The 20296-nt window shown below is 48.4% G+C and overlaps 1 protein-coding gene across 1 annotated transcript in view; it reads right to left on the bottom strand.

The window, feature by feature from the left end:
• ELK3 (ETS transcription factor ELK3) overlaps positions 1 to 20296 on the bottom strand; it is a 68398-nt gene that overhangs the window by 24923 nt on the left and 23179 nt on the right. Inside the window, exon 2 of the mRNA XM_082665907.1 lies at positions 13949 to 14157. Coding sequence (XP_082522033.1) covers positions 13949 to 14155 — 207 coding nt within the window. The 5' untranslated portion in view covers positions 14156 to 14157. The remainder of the gene's footprint in view (positions 1 to 13948; positions 14158 to 20296) is intronic.

The raw sequence follows: 20296 nt of genomic DNA, 5'->3' as shown, positions 1-20296 counted from the left end.
GGGGCTTTCCTGTGCTCGGACTTCTTTCCCCAGCTCTCATTCCTTTCCGGTGCTGCCCTTCCCTCGGGGGTTGTTCCTGACCCCAGGAGGAGCCGGACCAGCTGTGGGTTCCCCATCAGTAGGGCTGCGGCTCCCTTCATCCTCCACCATTTCAGGGCTCCCAGAAACTGCAGGACCCCTGCCCCCACCATCCCCGATTTCACAACTTTCCTATCGTGTTCTCGAAACTGAGAGATGTCTGCGGCTCACGACAGACAGCCCATCCTTTTCTGAACCCAACACTGGCAGCAGGGCTGGGTACAGAGGACAGAGTGGTGGATCTTTGCATAAATTCCCACTTGACCTGGACACCAGGGCTGCCACTGGGATGACAAGGAGCGGTTCCAGAGTCACGGCCTGAGGTCAAATGCCACCCTGTCTCTTATCAGTCGTCTCCTCATCTATAAAATGAGGGGACCGACCTCGCATCCACCTTGCAGGACTGACTGTGTAATCCACGTAACGCTTAGCAGAATGCCTGCGACAGCCACACGTGATAGGCCCACAGTATATATCAGCTCTTAGCATTATTATTTTTACACTCCCATGGAAGCAGAACCGAAACAAAATGTAAAAACCACCCTCTATCAGCTGTAATGACAACTGAAGAGTTCAAATTAAGCCTCTTAGAAGGCTGTACTTATTCCCACGGGTCTGGGTGACCAGTTGGGTCGTCCGGCAGACAGAAACACACCTGGTTTACACATCTCGACCAAGGAGGGGAAACATGATGTTCTATTTAGTTGGGTTAAGACAAGAAGTAGACGCGAGGCTTCAGTCCGTCATGCCTCGTGTGGCCAGCACTTGACATCCACTGTGAAGAAAACCTCACACACGCCAACTGATTCAGGACTGGGGGGAAGAGAGGCCCTCCCGCAGAGAGCAGCAGACGCGAGCAACTGGGGAATCCAAGCGTCCCGCTCAGAATGCTCCAGCAGCTTCAGCCGAGATGCCGCACGTCCAGCCTGACAACTGGTGCAAACACTAACCAGACACCCCAGCCAATCTCGTTGTTCTCTGATGCCTCTCAGAACAGGAAACGCACTGCCCAGGCTGGAGGGAGCAGCCCAGATACATGGCGTCTGCTGTGGCTGCGGCCCTCGGGGAGGTGATGCAGGCAGCTGGCCCTGGGCGCCTGTCACCGAGATCCTGGGGCGGGGAAGTGGGAAGGATTTACTTGGGGGACTTTCGTCTGGCCGGGGTAGATAGCCTACCTGAAAGGAACCCGTGGCCAGAAAGGGCAAGAGAAAGAAGCAGGCATTTGCGAGGGTCTGTCACGTGGTGTACGTGCACTGCCTGGCAAGATGGGCACTGTGATCCCTTTTTTTTTTAAATTTAGTTTTATTTTTTGGCTGCGTTGGGTCTTTGTTGCTGTGTACGGGCGGGGGCTACTCTTTGTTGCAGTGTGTGGCCTTCTCATTGTGGTGGCTTCTCTTTGTTGCAGAGCACAGGCTCTAGGCACACGGGCTGCAGTAGCTGTGGCACGCGGGCTCTAGAGCACAGGCTCAGTAGTCGTGGCACACGGGCTTAGCTGCTCTGCGGCATGTGGGATATTCCTGGACCAGGGCTCAAACCCATGTCCCCTGCATTGGCAGGCGGATTCTTAACCACTGCGCCACCAGGGAAGCCCCTGTGATCCCATTTTTAAGATGAAAAAGTCGAGGCTCTTGGTTGGAAGTGAGGTTATACCCAATTTCCCAGCCCACAGGGGTGGGTTCAATACTGGGTGAGCCTTACGACAGAATTCCACAGAGGTCTTTTAGAGGACAATACATCATTAACATTTCCTCATGTCTTTAAATTAAAATTAGGGGGAAAAGCAGCATGCCTGGGAGGCTTCCGTTATTTTAGTGAAATCATTTTACATGTATCAAATAAAAGGAGAAAAATTAACCTTGAAAGGTGTATAATAAAATTTGACAGAGGTAGGATTACCACTGATTTGCAAATGTTTTTGCTTATCTGCATTTTCACATTAAAAAAATTATGTTTCATATGTTCTGCTTGTCAAATTAAGAGAAGGAAAGCTGGCTCTGAAAAGCTCAGGCACCCAAGATCACGTAGCTTGTAGCTGGAGGAGCTGAAGTTGGAACCCAATTCTACCCAGAGCCAAGACCAAAGCCTTCTGTGTTCCACCACCACACCCTCTCCCAGAAAGCAGCTGAGCTGGCTGAGAGGCTGCTGCTTAAGCCAGGCTGCCAGGACCACGGGCTCTGCATTCCAGAGGAATCTCGGGGTAACTGCGGCGAGCCTGGGAAAACCAGCTCCACGCTCAGGAAGCTAGGGCACTTCTAGCTCCTCCTGAGGAAGGCCGGCCTTCCTGAGCTGTTCTTTAACCCCACTAGAGCTGCCTCTGCCCACCTGCAGGGCAGAGGAGGTGCCTGCTTTGATGGGACACCCTACTTGAGGCACCGGGGACCCAGCGGTCCCACCACAGCAGGATGGACATCAGAAGCCCACCTCTAAGTGGGTGACACCCAAGGGTGACAGGAAAATAACGGGAAGCTGATGTCCACATACAAGGCCTGGTTACGGTCCCCGCCGAGCAGCAGAAGGGCTTGGAGGGAGCACGGAGGGTGATGGGCAACCCCTCCCAGTATCCACAGGCCTGAGCAGAGCTGCTCACACAAAGAGACAGGCCCAGGGCCTTGACGGGCCAGAGGCGAAGTGCGACCAGCACTGGGATGAACGGACCCGGGTTTGAATCCCAGCTTCACTACTTCCTATGACCTTGAAAAGGTACTGAACTTCTGCCGGCTTCGGTTTGCTCACCTCAATTCAATGAGTTGGAAACACATTTAATATGAAATGTTGATATTCTCAAAGCAACATTTTTACATGAATTTAGGAAAATGAATTTTAAACAATCTTCAAAACACGATAAAGGATGGTGGTGTCTTTGAAAAACATACAAACGAAGTTAAAAAGGGACAGGAGATGTATTAGTTGCTTTCCCCAAATTAGATAGTTTATTCCTAAAAGGGAAATAAAAATATCTCCTAGGGCAGTTTTTTCTAAAAGGCCAGTGTATGTCAGTGCCTCACTCAGAGAAGTCCTCAAAACACGAGCTCTCACCCAGTGGAATTTCACCTACAAGCAATGATCTAATTGAATAGCATCCTCATTATATCACACTGTCTTCTCGTTTTATTCTGCCTTCAAGGAATCAAAATTCCTTATATGGGTACTTTGGTTTACAGTTACAGAAGGCTTATGCAGCATCTCATGTAAGCCTCACAACACTCTGAAACCCATTTCACAGATAAGGGAGCCGGGGCTCCAAGCTGGGTTCACAACCTAGTAAGTAGCAAAGCTGAGCCTCCAGGCCCCGGGCTTCGCAGCCAACACCCTGTGTTCAGCTCCTTGTTTTGGGTTCCCGTCCAGACCACGATCTGACTCATTCTTTCCCGACACAGAACCTAACTGTCCTCTCTCCAAAGTCAGAACAAGGACTCACTGTAGGAGTCATGCTCCGAGTTCCTCCTCCATAACACGCAAACATGCTTTCAACAAACACAGAAGATGCGTTTGTGTGGAAAGCTCCTTGCTGGGCTCTGAGGAACAGCAAGGGAAGGGAATCTGGCCTCTGGCCTCATCCTCTAAGTGTCTGATGGCTGCTTGCATGGCAGTGGCAGGCCCTGCCTCTTCTCGTCCCTGCCACCTGAACCCGAGGGGACGCAGAGGTTGGCTGGCTGTACTGGGCTCTGCTAGGAATCTGCTGTGGGCAGGCTCGCCTCCCAACGGCGGCCCTACAGCAGCTATGAAAGGGCTCCTGCGACCCACCCATGAGTCGAGCTCCCTCCCCCGGGGCAGGCCTTCTCCTCGGTCCTGAGTTGAATGGCACTCCCTCCACCCAAAATCCACACCCACCCTCAAATGAGACCTTATCTGGAAATAGGGTCTTTGCACATGTAATCAGCTAAGGATGTCAGGATGGAATCATCCTGGAGTTGGAGTGGGCACTAAATTAAATGACTGATGTCCCTACAAGAAAAGGAAAAATCCAGAGAGACACACGGGATGAAGGCCATGGGAAGACTGGGGCAGAGATTGGCAGGTGCAGCTATAGGTCAAGGAACCAAGGATTTCCGGAAGCCACCAGAAGATGGAAAAGACAACGAAGGATGTTCCCCTAGAGCCTTCAGAGGGAGCGCGGCCCTGCTGAAACCTCGATTTCAGACTTCTGCCCTTCAGATCTTTTAGAGAATAAATGTCTATTGTTTTGAGCCACCACCGTGCGTGCTAATTTGTTACGGCAGCCCTAGGAAACTCCTTTCTCTTTCTCAACGTCTCTGTCCATCGGGGCAGGGAGGCCTGGCCTTTCCTTTCCAGAGCTCGGCCCGCCTTCACGCCGTCACATTGCTGAGGGCACTGGGTCCAGCGCGGCCTGGGCCGTCCTGGGTCTAGAGCTGAAGCTTGGAGTGCACACATTCACACACACGCGCGATCACACCCAGCCCCACTTCCAACTTCTAAGAATAACGTGCTGCCAATAAAGGGCTCCAACTCTGTCTCGGAATTGGCCGACTCCCGGGGGAGGTTTCCTTGTGGTTTGGGTTGAGATCTCTATTCTCTGGCACTGTAAAGCTGCAGGGCCAACCGTCCTTCCAAATTCTCTCCTGGCCTGGAGTGAAGGGCTCCTGTCCCTGCTGCCCGGGGGCGCCCACCCCACCCGAGAGGCCCAGACTGCATGATGTTAAGGGCATTTTCCCACCCGCTCTGGGCCCGCGGCTGCTTCTCACTGGATGGGGAGTCTTGTCTCCCCCTGGCTCCCTTTCAACACTCAAGGGTATTTTTATTAAAGGCCTCTGGAATGTTAATAAAATGTAAAACTGCTCCCCTACTTCCCCTGTGGGTGGGGCAGTTGCAGGGGGAGCAGTCGGGATGGGGCCAGATGGTGAAGGGACTTTGGAGCCTTTCCTGGAGGCTGCAGGGAGCTGGGCAGGTGCACAGGCGGAGGGGTGCCGTGCTCCAGTCTGGCTCTCTTTAGGAAGTGTCATCTGGAGGCAAAGGAAGTGCAGGGTGTTCCGGGGCATCCAGAACTACCACCTCACGCTTCCAGTAGTTTTTCCCATTATCATCTCCAACAACAAACACTGGAAGCTGGACCCCTCTGCCTGCCCGCCCTGGGGCAGTAATCCGCAATATGAGAAATATGGGATTCAAGCCTGAGTTCCTGGCTCTGCAGCTGTGTGACCCTCCAGCTTCGCAGTCCTGAGCGTGGGCCTTGGGGTCAAGACTCCGAGGCAGAAAGCTCTGCTGCTCACCGGCTGCTTCATCTTGAACCTGTGAGTTAACCTCTCTGAGACTCAGTATCCCCACCTCTAAAATGGGCCCACTGCCAACAGAGACGACAGGCAGTTCACGTGTTAGGGAACGAGTCTCTAAATGTAAAAATATCTACCACAGGGCCTGGCTCAAGACAGATGCTCCGTACATGTGAGCTTCCCCTCCTTCTGTCACAGATTTGGGGTAGGAACTGAGATAAACTGTTGCTGGAGCCCAGGCAGGAGATGGAGAGGAGGCCACTCAGAGGAGCAGCTGGGCCTGGTGGGTGGATGGTGGGTGGCGGGCAGTATGCTGCGAACGTCAGGGATTTTGTCAGTTTGTCTACACAGCCACTAAATTTTCCTGCAGCTAGAAGCCCAGAAGCGGGAAGGTTCATGCTGGCAAACTGGTGTGGGCTTGGGTAACGGCCTGACGTAGGGGATTCAGCCGGGCTGCCAAGCACAGCAGCCTCATCAACACGGCGCTGAAGTTATTCCCAAGACTCTGGGTGTTTCTTAGCAACGGCCCTATTTGGGGGAACACTGAGTGCCACAAGGAAGCTGGCTTGGAAGCTTGTGCAAGACAGGCGACACCCCCAATCAACACGCAGGGTCCCCCCTGCAGCCTGGCTGCCTCATGCCAGCTGCTCTCTCCTGGGGCAATGTGGCCAGGCTGGAATCCCTCCACGAGGCCAGCAGCTACCCCACAGGTCTCCGGCTGCATCCAGGACCAAAAGCTTGCAGAGAGGCCCTGATTAACCCCTCGGCCCCGAGGCAAAGCCCAGTTGCCATCTGTTGTACTCCAAACCATCCAAGCAGCTGACGGGACGCAAAAGAGAAAAAGACACCCAACAAAACACGCCAGGCCCTCGACACTCAGACCCGGGGCTGAGCACAGAGATACAAAAGCCTTTGAGATACAAAAGACCCCCGAATGGAGTCCAGGATAGATGGGTCTCCTGTGGCATTCTGCAGCCAACCAAGGTGTTCTAGAAAGTTCCAGGATAAAAATGCTCGTTGGACTTTTGTTCTTTCTCCACTCTGACAGACGATACATCGTATTATCATTATCTTCACAAAAATTATTTGGGGGAATTAAAGAGTTCTGCCAGGGCCAGTTGAGCTCAGACATGTACCATTACCACGAACGTTTTCCTGTCGTGATTGCACACCCAATTTAAAATGGATTATCCAATTAAGTTAAGAAGGTGATGCGTTCCGCTTCCAGGAGTATGTTGCCAATGACTCTGTCTTGCCTGTTCTCCCCTAAAACCCTTCCAATTAAGTAAAGACCGCTCGGCACATCGTGAGGATAAGCCAGGAGGTTGCTGTGGTGACAGGAGGATTTTTCATCGTATCACCATTTCAATCTCCTGATGAGAAGGGAGCTGGCAAAGCTTTCAGCCTCCCCCCTGGGATGAATGTTCACCGCCAACAACAACAAGGACAAAAGCTCTGTTGGACAGAAAAGGATGAAGGATTGTGTAAGCTTCCAGGTCTCCTTCGGCAGCAACACAGAGAGTCATGGCTTGGGCTCCCTTGAGCAGAAGTCAGTTGGCCGGTGTTCGCAAGAGGCAGACGCCACCATTTCCCTTCCCTCTCCCTCCCCCTCGGGCAGTTCTAGAGCGGGGCGTGCAGGCCCGATGCTGAACGTGTGACAGCACCAGCTCAGCCCACAGAGAGCCATCGATTTGTGCTAACCAGCCAAAAAGATCAGGGCTGTGGGGTCGGACTGTGGCACCATCAATGTCACGAAGAGTAAGAGGAGACAAAGATCTGTATTTCTAAAATGCAAACCTGACCACGGCACTCTCTCGCCACCTGTAGCGGCTTCTCCATTGCCCTTGACATCAGGTTCCAACTCTTTAGCACGATACTCTCCACCCTCATTCCCCGCTCACTCTTCCAACCTCGTCCCTCCCTCATTCCCTAAATAAACACTCAAACTCTTTCACACCTCCTGGCCTTTGCACATGCTGTTCCCTTTCTCAGTAAATCCGTTCCCAACTTTTGGCAGCCTGGTAAATGCATTCTTATTCCTCAAGACCCCGGTCAGATATCTTGACCTCTGGTAACTTTGTCTCTGCCTTTACTTCTCTCCCCATCTCTCCTGGAAGATAGATGCTGGAATCATGGCCAAGCCAGCGCTTTACAAGATGTCGCTATTATAATTGGTTTGCACGTTTGTCTCCCCAGCCAGCTGCTAAGCCACTCACAGGGAGGTGGTATGTTTTCAAAGCAATGACTGAACCACAGAAGAATAGGCAGAGGTGAGAGAAAGGGGCCATGTCATCTGGAGCCGGATGTACAGGAGTATCTCAGAGATACTGCAGGCTCGGTTCCAGATCACTGCAACAAAGCGACTATCCAATAAAGCAACTACTGCAGTAAAGTGAGACACAGTTTTTAGTTCCACAGTACATATAAACGTTATGTTTACACTGTACTGTAGTCTATTAAGTGTGCAAGAGCATTAGATCTAAAAAAAGAGTACATACGTTAATTAAAAAATACTTTATTGATAAAAAATGCTAACCACCATGTGAGCCTTCAGCAAGTCAACCTTTTTGAAATAGTAACATCGAAGATCACTGATCACAGATCACAGTAACAAACAAAATACTAATGAAAAACTTTGAAATACTGTGAGAATTACAACTTGCTCCACACACAGTTGCCACAAACTTTCAATTTGTAAAAAATGCAGTATCTGCAAAGCGCAATAAAACAAGGTATGCCTGCATAATTAAAACCACCCGGAAGCTGTTCAAGAAGAGAATAAGTGCTGTGAATCCCAGCCGTCCCCCATGCTCGTCACACTTGGGCCAATGGGTGTGGGCAGGCGTCAGGGCCAGTGATGGCTGTGCGCTGGGTACAGAGCCCTTTCTTCCCCACCCCAGGACAAGAGATTTAAAACCCAAGTCTGCCTGAGGTTATTAAGAGTTGTTAAGGTTTTTAATAAATAAAATCTCTGCAAGAGATCCTTATTATTACATCAGGCTGTAAAAGTACCTTCTGGAAGACTCAGTTTAAAACTAAGAAGAGAAGAAAGCTCTACCCCACGTGAGCCGCCAGAACTACTGTGAACCAACGCATCTCTGAAGGCTTACAGCAAGACTGAGGGAAACAAGCTGGCAGAGGGTGACGGTGAAATACCCAGGCACGAACTAAATGTTCCCTTTAGGTCTCTGTCAGCTCTGCTGTCTGCCCTTCATGGGCTCAGACACAGGCGTCCTCCCATTACCTGCATGTTTCCAAGCTGAACAGGGGCCTCCAGTCCATGTCTGAAGAATAAAATATGCTGCGTCCTGGTCTGGGCATCACTCCTTTCTTGGAGTTCAAGTTGGTTCTGCCCAGTCGCCTCTTCAAAGCTCTGAGAGGGGCAGCAGGTCGTTGGCAGTGCCTGGCTGCAAAACCCGACCTCCCCAGCCTTCCCTCACTCATGGGAAATTGGCAATCCACAGAAACGCAGGTGGGGTAAGGAGCCTCAGGGACCACCACCAGACCTTAGCCATTGCTCATCCAGGGTTGGAGCCATGGGGGTCGGTCAGCTTTTCTCCCGGTCTGTGTCATGTATTTAAATTAATTTGCTGAGCAGGGAACCGCTGAATTTCTAGACTCTGAAACCCTCTAAGGCAGGACTCATCTGCTTGACTTTTGCTTCCACCCCAGGGGACCCAGCACAGCGCCTGTGGCCCACAGTGGGTACACTGTGACGTGCCTGTCATAGAGTCTAATTTCACACCTGCGGTTGAATCTAGCTGCTGTCCATGTCACGGGGAGCAGTGTTCCTTTAGGATTCGTTGAATCCAAAGCTCTCCCTTGGTGTGTAATTTTGAAAATCTAAATGTAAGTCCAGGAGTGTCAGAAATATATATACATTTTTATGGGTTGAAGTGTGTTCCCCCAAAAAGGTAGGGTGAAACCCTAGTCCCAGTACCTGTGAATGTGACCTCGCAGATGTGAGTTAAGATGAGGTCATGAGCGTGAACTGCAACTCAATAGACCTAGCGTCCTTTTAAGAGGGAAATTTGGACACAAAGACACACAGGGACCACCATGGGATGGCAGAGGCAGAGATCGGAGCTACAAGCCAACGAACACCAAGGATTGACGACGACCACCAAAGCTGGGAAGAGGCAAGGAAGGATTCTACCCAGAGTCTCAGAAGGAATGCGGCCCTGCGGACACCTTGATTTCAACTTCTAGCCTCCAGAACTGTGAGAGAATAAACTTCTGTTGTTTTAAGCCTCCCACTTGGTGGTAATCTGTTCCAGCAGCCCTAGATAATTAATACAGTACAATAACCCAGAGGTAGTAAGTTTTTGTTGTTTAACACCTATTTAGCCTTGGCTTTCATGATAGAAGAGATTTGAATTTGGGTGGCGGCCACTTCATTATGTTATCCGTTTGCTCATTCATTTGCTTCCAGTATTTACTGAGCACCTAATATGTGCCAGACCCTATGCACAGTACCAGAGTGACGAAAGTGGCTAAGCCAGGAGCCCACGGTGAAGACGGCTTTGTAAGGATGACGGCCATAGACACGACGGTACCGCCAGGCAGTTAAGTCTTGCAAACGCGGATATCAGAATTGACCGGCATTTGCTACGTGTCCTTACCAGGTGCTGAGCGCCTCACGCACATGGTCACACGTACTCCTCACACAATCCCACGGAGGAAGGTGCTATTCGGTGCCCACTCCCCCATCGGGGATCTGAGACTCAGGGAAGGAGGCACAGCAGGACTTTACCCTGGACAGCACTGACCGCAAAGGGAGGTGTTTGATTCAGAAGGGCAGGAAGTGTCATTTAAACATGAAAGCATCTTTGAAAGTTGAATTTTCAAAAGAGCCAAAATAGATATCATTAAAAAGCACCACAAAGCACTCCTGAGTGCCCACAAGTGAGAAGAGCCATAACACCCAGGATCTGACGCCCCTCCCTGCGTGTAGGATGCTGGCACAAAGGTCCTAACTTTCTTCTTGGTACCTGCCTGAATTTTTCAAATTAGCGATAAGGAAACTATCCTCTGTTATTACTCTGGCTAACACGTGCAGCACTTAACGTGTTTGGGCACTGTTCTCAGCCCTGACCACGTGTTAACTCAGCTAATCCGCACCGTAACCCTCTGACTAGACTCTACTCTTATACCCGTTTTATAGAAAAGGAAGCTGAGACCAGGAGAGATGAGGCAAAGCACTCACAGTCATGGAGCTGGATTCAAATCCCGACTATGCAGCCCAGAGTTCCTGCTATTATCATAGTTATCACTGTGATAACCTGCCCCTCGGAGGAGAGGGAGGGATGTTTTAAGGAACAATGATTAAAGCACCTCAGCCCCAACCTGATACCATTAGCCCACACATTGTTCTCTGACGCCTTCTGCAAAGTTTTGCACACATTTTCCACTTTTTTTTTTCTCTGCCCATTTCTAAATATTCTGGAATGAGCTAAAAATATGACATATAACATACAAAAATAATGATATCCTCATGCCTACCTACTCTGGCAGGAAATGTCCCTATTAGGACAGACCAAGGGATGTGCAATTTCAGCCAACAGTGAAGAGATGATAGCAAGCCGAAAAGAGGAAACACAACAGGGACAAAGACGCAGCTGTCAAGGTAGGGAGTCGCTGAATTTATGCCACGCACGCGCAGAGCACTCTGGCTAAGTGTCAAAGGGAGGGGGAGGGGCAGAAGGGGGAAAGAGGGGTGGGGGACGGGAGAGAAGGGGACTGAAGATGACACCGAAAGGCAGACAGGGTCACAGGAGGGCTGGGTGACCGTGAGAAGCACGTGCAGTGCAGGATGGGGCACAGCAAGGGGTGCCCATGTGGCCAGGGGCTCCACATTCACAAAGACCTTCCTCGAATCTGTCTCTCCAGTGAGAGACCAAACCATTTAAGACTGGCGTTTTTGTGAGTCAAAAACGATCAGATAGGACTTCCCTGGTGGCGCAGTGGTTGAGAATCTGCCTGCCAATGCAGGGGACACAGGCTCGAGCCCTGGTCTGGGAAGATCCCACAGGCCGTGGAGCAACTAGGCCCGTGAGCCACAACTACTGAGCCTGCGCGTCTGGAGCCTGTGCTCCGCAACAAGACAGGCCCACGCACCACGATGAAGAGTGGCCCCCGCTTGCCGCAACTGGAGAAAGCCCTCGCACAGAAACGAAGACCCAACACAGCCATAAATAAATATATAAATAAATTAAAAACAAACAAACAAACAAACAAAAACGATCAGATATTGGCAATTTCACACTATTCAACTTACACATACAGTCCCTGAGCAACGCTGGCAAAACTGAAAAAAGTAAGTGTCCATCACAAAATGTAACATACAATTTTTTAACCTTCCTTCACCATTTCTCCTCCTCCCTTTCTCCCCACTTTCTGTCCGTCCTCTCCCCTCGCTCTCGCCTGACTCCTCTCTTCTCCTTCATCCTCCTCCCTCCTCTTCTTTTCACGTACAACTATATTCGGTGTCTAATGACCACTCTTACTCATCACTTGACAAGGTTTCATGAGAAAGGTTCAAACGGCCGTGTGTACGTGCATGCGTACGGTGTACACGTTTCTAAGGAAGGACGAAGGGCGTCTTCTCCTGGTGGCCAAGCCTGCACGACACCCTGGACAAGAGCCACTCCTGCCCTGTCAGGGCCAGCTGGCTGCACGAAGGTCACGTGGCTGGACCTTAGCTCAGCCCCAGCAGAAGAGGAAAGGGACACCTGGGGTGAGCAGGCCACACTGGCCACTTGGACCTGGGGCTTCACAGTAAATACAAGTTTCTAAGGTTGTGATACCCTTTGTGCTGCCTGCCTGCCTACCTGGAACTCAGGTATTCAGAGGCAAAGGAAATGAACAGCACAGAAGGCAGTGCGCAGGCCTCTGGCCAGGAATGTGGGCATCCTGGCTCTACCACTTCCTGGCTGCAGGAGCTTGGGCAAGGTTTCCATCAAACGCCCCTACGTTCTTATCTGTAAAAGGAGGAGATGCCAGCAGGACTGTCTCAGGGGGCTGTGATAGTTTAAAGGAGGCCAGGGGTAGGGAGTGCTCGGCACACAGTCCCTTAGACACAGAAGGTACCAAATCATGGTGGGTGATTGAAGGCTCTGAAACTGCTTTCCCTCGAGATTTTCAACACCTGCCCAAGGGAGATCAGATGTAGTCTGAACAGCACAGCTTTGCCTGTCTTTTGGGGAGTCATCTTCAGCCCATGATCCCTCTTTGTGCTGAAGATACACAATCCTCAGCCCCAATGCCTGGGCCACGTGAAAAGGTGAAACCGAGTCACAGACACCAAATTCCTTTTCTGTGACACCCTGATTGAAAACAATAAAATTCCTTTTTTTTTTCAGTCAGTCTCAAAGCCATGCTCTTAGGCACCTTGCCAGCCAGCAAGATGACTGTTTTCCTTCAGAGGGCCCCAATTCCCATTGTGTAAACTTAGAACCTGGGGGGAAAAAATGCAAAGCAATAAACCATCTGCGAGGCTTTCAGACAGTGCAATTTGTGAGAAGTGCTTTCACATCTTGGTAAGACGCTGCATTAAGCCAGCATTAATTAATTGCTACATTAAAGAGAAGCACCTTTAACATTTCAATCATGCGCAGTTACGATCGTACAAAGGAACACTTTATAATTAATGATGCTCCCACTTCCTGCAATGTGCAATCCTCTGTCTTGAATTCCAAAGAGGTTGGCAGGAGGGAGGCACCAAACACAGATCAGGAACTAATATTTAAATCCGTTTTTAATTCACCTTGCAACAAGAAGAGTAAAACCAGAACAGATGCTTATACTTATTAGGACTCCAAATCTTTACGTCTATGAGGCTAAACATTCAGCAACAACAGATCAACACAGAAATGGTCAACAATGACAGGCCTGAAATGATTACCCCTAAAGAGCAATAATGTTGCCCTCCCAGGCACATCAACTGCTTTTCCAGAAACGCACTACTACTCTCCCCAACAGTCCTGGCTTTGGAAACGATGCTGTGTTATCATTAACAAAGCACTCTGACTTATCTCTGTGACTTAAAAACGAGAATGGTTTTTCTTTTAATTAAGGAAGTTTCCCACGAAGTCGCGATCCCCAGGTACCAGGCATTGTTCTAAGCGCTTAACGTGTGTTGGCTTGTTTAGTTCTTCTCGGCAATCCTGAACCCACGCTATTACGAGCCCCATTTTATACGTGAGGATAGCGGGTGCCCAAATGTTCAATAAACTGTCCCAGGTGCCATCCCCCCGACTCCTGCAAAGCCTGTTTGAGTGAATCACAAACCGGACAGACCTTCTAGATTGTCACATACATTCTGTCACTCAAGCAACTACCCACGAGGGAGGCCCCAGAACCTTCCCGCATCTAATTTCTGTTGTTATTAGCAAAATCCTGCAGCAACACAGAAGAAAGTGCAGAGGGAACAAAATTTGACCCACGATAACCCCTTAAGGGCTTCCAGAAAAAAAAAAAAAATCCCTATGGCATAGTTCTTCTTATAAAACAACAGCAACACAACCCACATAAATTGCCTCTATTTGCCAATAGCGTTGCGGTACCCTACTTTCCACTTCCATGGATGGGTTGTGAAGGTGGCTCCCGCCCCGTGACAGCCTCCCGTAAGGGCAAGGGCTTACCTTGTCATAATAGTATCGCAGGGCTCTGCTCAGCTTGTCGTAGTTCATGTTTGTTTTGTTTTTCCGGAGTCCCCACAGCTTGGCCACTTCTTCTGCTTTGAGGAGCTTGAATTCACCATCGTTGGAGGTCCAGCAGATCAGGTGCTCATGTTTCTGGTCCAGCAGCAACTGCAACAGGAACTGCCACAGCGTGATTGCACTCTCCATACCTGAGGAGGGAGGGGCCGCGTCAGTGCAGGTGCCAGGTCTGGGGGGATCGGGGGCTCAGGGTGGGCACCTCAGCACCTTCCCCTGCCCCCCGTGAACCTAATCGAAAGCTGCTTTCATTTCCATCCCAACAGGCCACTCTGAATCAGGTGCCTTCTGGCTGCATTTCTGTAAAGAGCCACAATTCAGAAACACAGGGAAGCCCTGTGACCTTCGTATTCGCCACACACATCCCGGCAGGTATCGGGGTCGCGTTGAGAATAACGTGAAAAAATGATTAATGAACTGCCCATTCCTAGAATCAGTCCTCACACAAACTATCCCCCACGTGAATCCTTGTTAATGCCCGCGATGATTAACATGTTCCCGCCCATCCTATCAACTCCTTTGCTGCTCAGCCTCTAGGCCATTATTTGTGTGAAACGCTGGACCCCGTGATAAGTGCATTTACGTGGGGCCTGGGGTGCTTCCATCAGTGTGACCGCACGGGGAGCTTCGTGAGGAAGGGACTTTGTTGGATTACTCTTTGTATTCCCAGCACTCTGAGAACCCAGAGAGAACTTGGATCATCCCCTATTAGCAAGGAGGAAACTCTGAAGCCCCACGAGGTAGCCAGGGGGTCGGGAACAAGGGAGCAGTGAAAAAGATGCACGCCTCTGGGAGACCCGGAAGCCAGAATAACAGCCTTAGGGAGTCTTATTTGTACCAATATTTTTGTCAACTCCACACCTCTCCTGCATTTCTCTTAAAGGGGCAGCTTTCAGACTGACAAACCATTTTTCTTCCTTTCCACATGGGGATGGATGTGAAAATACCTAGCCCTCCAATAAGTCTTCATTTCCTTATTTGCTTTCACATGTTTCGCCAAAAGAATACATTTTATTGTTTCCCCGAGCCATGTGGGTTTCTCAGTTAAAGGGAAGCAGATTAGGAATGTTCTTCAGACACCCACAGGGTACTTTATTTATGGCTCTTTAAAGGAGATATTCTCTACAGAAATCAATCTTCACCACAATGGCCACTCAGTCTGTAAGACAGTAAGTCATTTCACTGTTAGATCAAAACCGCCTTTGCATCTCATGAGTCTCGTAAGCACAACGGCGGTGGCGCTGCATCCGCAGCAGCCTGCCAGCTCCAGCTCCTCATATGAGCTTCCTATTATTTGAGGACAAGCCGCAACTTTCTTCTCATATTGGCACTAAGAATTGTTAACAGTTGTCTCAAACTCTTCGGCGTGTTCTCGGCCAAACACTTCAGACAGTAAGCTTTCAAAGATCTTTAAAATGTTAAAGGGCAGAAGGCTGCCAGTGGGTTTAGAGGTCTGGACAGAAAGGCTTTCTGGGTCTGTGGCTCAGATGCCAGGTAGGATAGTGGTCGGCCACCTGCACCTCCCCCACCTTTAACTGACGCGAGCCATCCTGCTCCAGATGGGACAGGAGGACGACGTAAACACCTGCATCTGTTTTACACTTAGTGCTTCTACCAACCAGGACTCCTCAGAGCTTCTTGTGCTTCCTGGAATCCCTTTCCTTGGCGTTCCAAGCCCGTGTATCAGAGCCATGTGCCTTGGGCATAAATGATGAGGACCTGTATGGTAGACTGGATAAATGTTCTCCATTCTTCACCCCTTCTCCCTTTCAAGTGACCATGAAGCAGTGCCCCAGAGCGGGTGGAGCACTTTCTTCCCATCCCACTGAAATTTGGGCTTGGCCACGTGATTTGATTTAGCCAATAGAATGATGAGTAGAAATGACAATGTGCCAATTCTCAGCTGAGGTCTAAGAGGCTTCCCATGTTTGCACTTTTCCTCTTGTGCTCCTGTTACTGCCGTGAAGCTGCTGCCCAAAAATGAAAGGCGCGTGGAGCCAACCTGATCTCAACCCAAAGCCTGGAGCCAAGTCCCACAACACACAGTCTGAAGCAGCATCCCTGAGGTTAACCAATGAGGAAAATAAATACTGCTGTTTGCCAGTGACTCCCGGGGCTGTTTGTTATGCGGCACCATTGTAGCAAGAGTTGACAATTACAGTGCCCGACATCTTGGTCTAAAATACTCCTCTCTTTGCTGGAGTGCAATATCTTTACACTGTAAACTTACATTCACAAACATGAGGTGTGTCTAGACACGAGAAAGCATGCCATGTAGGGGGACTGCCCGATCACATCTTTACTCAGAGGGTTATGAGTGGGCCACAAAAATGACCATGGGTGCTACGGCCACAGCCTACGGCAAAGGCAGAAGGAGGAAAGAGGGAAAGAAAAGGGAGACATAAAAGAGTAGAAAGTGAAAAGGCAGAGGAGCAAATGGTGGGGATGTGGACCCCCTCATTAGGGCCCTCCCAGATTTCTGGAATAAATGAACTGGGCTGAGGGGAGGCACGAGCTGAGAACTAGCAATCACAGAGCTGCCCCGACAAACTCAGAGCTTTGGTGAGGCTGGGTGGGCTGAGGAACAAGCCCTCTGCCCCCTTACTCTCCCACACCAAGGTGTCAGAGCCAGGCTACGGCTGCGGATGGGAGGATCTGTCAGAGGGTGGATGTGAGTAACAGGGCTGACTGAGGCATGAAGCCACCTCTGCCTAAAGCACGTCAAGCCGGTGCTGAGGGCCTCGTTCTCCTTTTCCAGCTCTTCGGCCACTCCTCCACCCTGGTGGGCCCACCAGTTTCAATGGGTGTGCAGTCACACCAATCTTTACTGTTAGAAATCCGGCCACACATTACTCAGAGATGAGTCTCAAAAATATTTCCCTGTGAGCGTACTGCATCTACAAACATCTGTCACCCCCTTCTACACTCGGCAGAAGTCATTCTGGGAGACAGTGGGCCCCCAGGGTGGCTCAGGATGCCCCCATCCTCTCTGGCCGGAGCCAGTGGTGTGATGGAAACGGGCAAGTGTACGTGGGGGAGTGGGGACACGGGGAGGGAGGGAAACAGGAGGGCGGAGGGGGGAATGGGTCACCAGCTGACGTCACTGCTGCGGTTCCTGCCATCACTGTTTCTTTGATTTTAGTCCCCACCTTAACTTATTTTAACTATGATTAAGTTTCATCATTTACACAGTTGTCGTCACATACAATCACGCTTCACGTTCTGTGACACATCTCTGCCAGCTACAAACTTTGCCCCCTCCCGGACGCTGGCAAAGAAAAAGAGTCTAACAGCGTGACTGGGGAATACAGTCTCCCCCGTAACCACCAACACATATTAGCAAATTCATCCAAATGAAGATTTCTCTCACCAGAAAGAAAAATTAAGAAAATTAATTTAATTAAAAAGAAAATTAATTTTTCTTTTTAATTAATTAAAGAAAATTAATTTTTCTTTAATTAATTAAATTAATTAATTTAATTTCTTTAATTAATTTTTAATTTAATTAAAAATTAATTAAATTCCTTGATGCCTAGAATCCTTAGTAAAGTCCTATATCTTAACATGTGGGTACAATCAAGTCCAAGTTATCGGGCTGCCATTATAAGGAATGTGTGTAATTCAGACAACATCCTGTGGCTCTTATTAAATAAAAAGTTCAAGAAAGTGTTGATACTTGAGATTTATGTTTGATATGTTATTATACAAACCGGGGTCTGCTTTAAGTTAAAATATTTCATCAGCCTAGCCTCACTGAGCCGATTTCCCACAAATCTCCACTTAAAATACACAGAATACATAAAAGAAATGCTATTCATCAAAAAAATTTTCCCAAATCAAATTTTTGGCTACCTAGAAAATGCTGCTTTTTTTTTTCCCCAGACCTTACTTTGAATGGATGAAATTTTATCAGGTATTGTAAGGCCATTCTTTTTTTTTTTTTTAGAGTTGATAAAATTTAATTTTCAATATGAACACATGATCCTTTGAAAGCTTAAAATCTCATGAAATGATACGATAGCTGCAGAACCATCAACTGATGATTTTTAAATTATTTTTCATTTCATAGAAAGCACATGATTCTATTTTTTTCCTTTTTCATTTTTTTGATTGATTGAGTCTTTAAATTCTATAGTGCTTGTAATGCCATTCTTAATGCAAAATCAAACTCTGCACGTTTACATTGAGGAGGATCCACTTCTAAAGCATCACTGCTCTCACAGGAAGGGGTGTCCTTCCGCATTAGATACTTTCTGCGCCCCGCTGCCTGCACCCTCTATCCCGCCGCCTGCTGTGGATGGTCTCTCTCTCACCACTTCTGTTGGAACTAACCCAAGACCGCAGTCACAGCAGCTGGCAAGACCTCATCCAGGCCTCTCCAGAGAACAAAGCTACCTGCTATTTGCCCCAACTGTTCCTTTTCTTTTGTAATTTATAGCCTAGATTTGCCGCTGTGGAGCACAGTTAGATCATTTTAAACAGTTTGTCAAATCTGAATAATACACACACCTCTTTTTTTTTTTTTTTTTTTTTTTTGCGGTATGCGGGCCTCTCACTGTTGTGGCCTCTCCCGTTGCGGAGCGCAGGCTCCGGACGCGCAGGCTCAGCGGCCATGGCTCACGGGCCCAGCCGCTCTGCGGCATGTGGGATCCTCCCGGACCGGGGCACGAACCCGCGTCCCCTGCATCGGCAGGCGGACTCTCAACCACTGCGCCACCAGGGAAGCCACACACACCTCCTTTTAAAGGAGCAAGAGGTATGTGTATTATGTTCCCATGTTGACAAATCATTTTCACTAATTTTTTTTATTATAGTCTCCCTTCAATATAAAGAAGAAAAATGGATATAAACACCTCAAGGTTTATAGTTCTTATACAGCCAGATAAAATTCACAAATAAAATAAGACTGCTCCCACCCTATTCAAATTAGCAATCAATTTTGTATATGACACATGATGTTTTGTTGAAAGGCAACCAACAAAAAGGTTATGGCAATGTAAGTTATTTTGAGTAAGATGTGTTTATATGATTATACCCTACAAAGAGGAGAGAGACCCAATTCTCTCTTCACTTTTTTCAATTTTTTTGTGAGTGTCCATTTCATGCCAAGACACCCTCTGGGTATTTGGGACACATCAGAGAACAAAGGAGATGAAGACCTCTGTCCTCATGGAGCTTACATTCCAAAGGGAGAAGACAGGCTATAAACAACAAACATATGACTATTAAAATACATAGTATGTTGGAAGAATAGTGTTATGGGGAAATGCAACCAGAGCAGGATAAGGGGGTGGGGAGCCTGGGGTGTATGAGCAGAAGGTCATGAAAGGCCTCACTGAGAAACTAAGAGTTGAGAAATAACTGTTAAAAAATAATTTTCAAAATGGGTGAAATCATGGCTCTCCTACAGATATAAAATGAAGACATGTTAAAGATTTTACTTCACTCATTAGTCAAGCAGGAACTTGGCAGATGTTCTAACGAGTTCAAAAAAGAATCTGAATAATAAAGGCATTTATAAATTAGGAATATTGAAATGAATGCACAAATAGGGGTGAGAGAGGAATCAACTGAACACTATAAGATAGAATAGAATTTGCATATCTATAGACAATAATTATTTTGCTATCAGTTATCTATAATTAACAGGATTATAAAATAGCTTCCATAAAACCAGAATCACATCATCCAAAGGGGTTTTTCTCTAGAGACTAGATAATGCAGTTTTTCATGGAAGCACAATTATTTTCTACAGCTTGCAGCAGGCGAGAGGGTGAACCACTTCTGTCTCCTTGGAAGGTTACATAATGGGTAAAGCACATTCAGAGCCAGACTCTCTGGGTTCAAAAGCAAGTACCAGTCCTGTCTGTCTGTGGGACTTTGGCTAAGTTACTTAACCCTTCTGTGCCTCAATATCCCCATAAGGAAAATGGGGATGATGATAGTAAAAGTATCTCCTTTACAGAGTGGTTACAAGGATTACATGAGTTACTAAGAATGCACTTGAACTACACCTGGTACATAATAAGTGTTATTCAAATATTTACTATTATTTTTTAAGCAACAGGGAAACCTCTGCATAGAACACGTTGTGAGGACACGTGGCCTTCACCTAGCTCAAAGGCATCATCTAGCTACTGTATCCACCTTGGTTCCTTGTTCATTAGGCAGCGACTCCAATACAGGCACTGAAATCCAAGGGAGAATGTTCAGCTATTTGGTGACTATCCTTTATAAGGTGACCTGGAATACATTTATGTGAGGTTTTTTTTA

Source organism: Grampus griseus, assembly GCF_964374135.1.
Source record: "Grampus griseus genome assembly, chromosome: 11".
NCBI lineage: Eukaryota > Metazoa > Chordata > Mammalia > Artiodactyla > Delphinidae > Grampus > Grampus griseus.
Note: the sequence above shows the minus strand (reverse complement) of the source record. Positions and strands in the feature narration are given on the sequence as shown.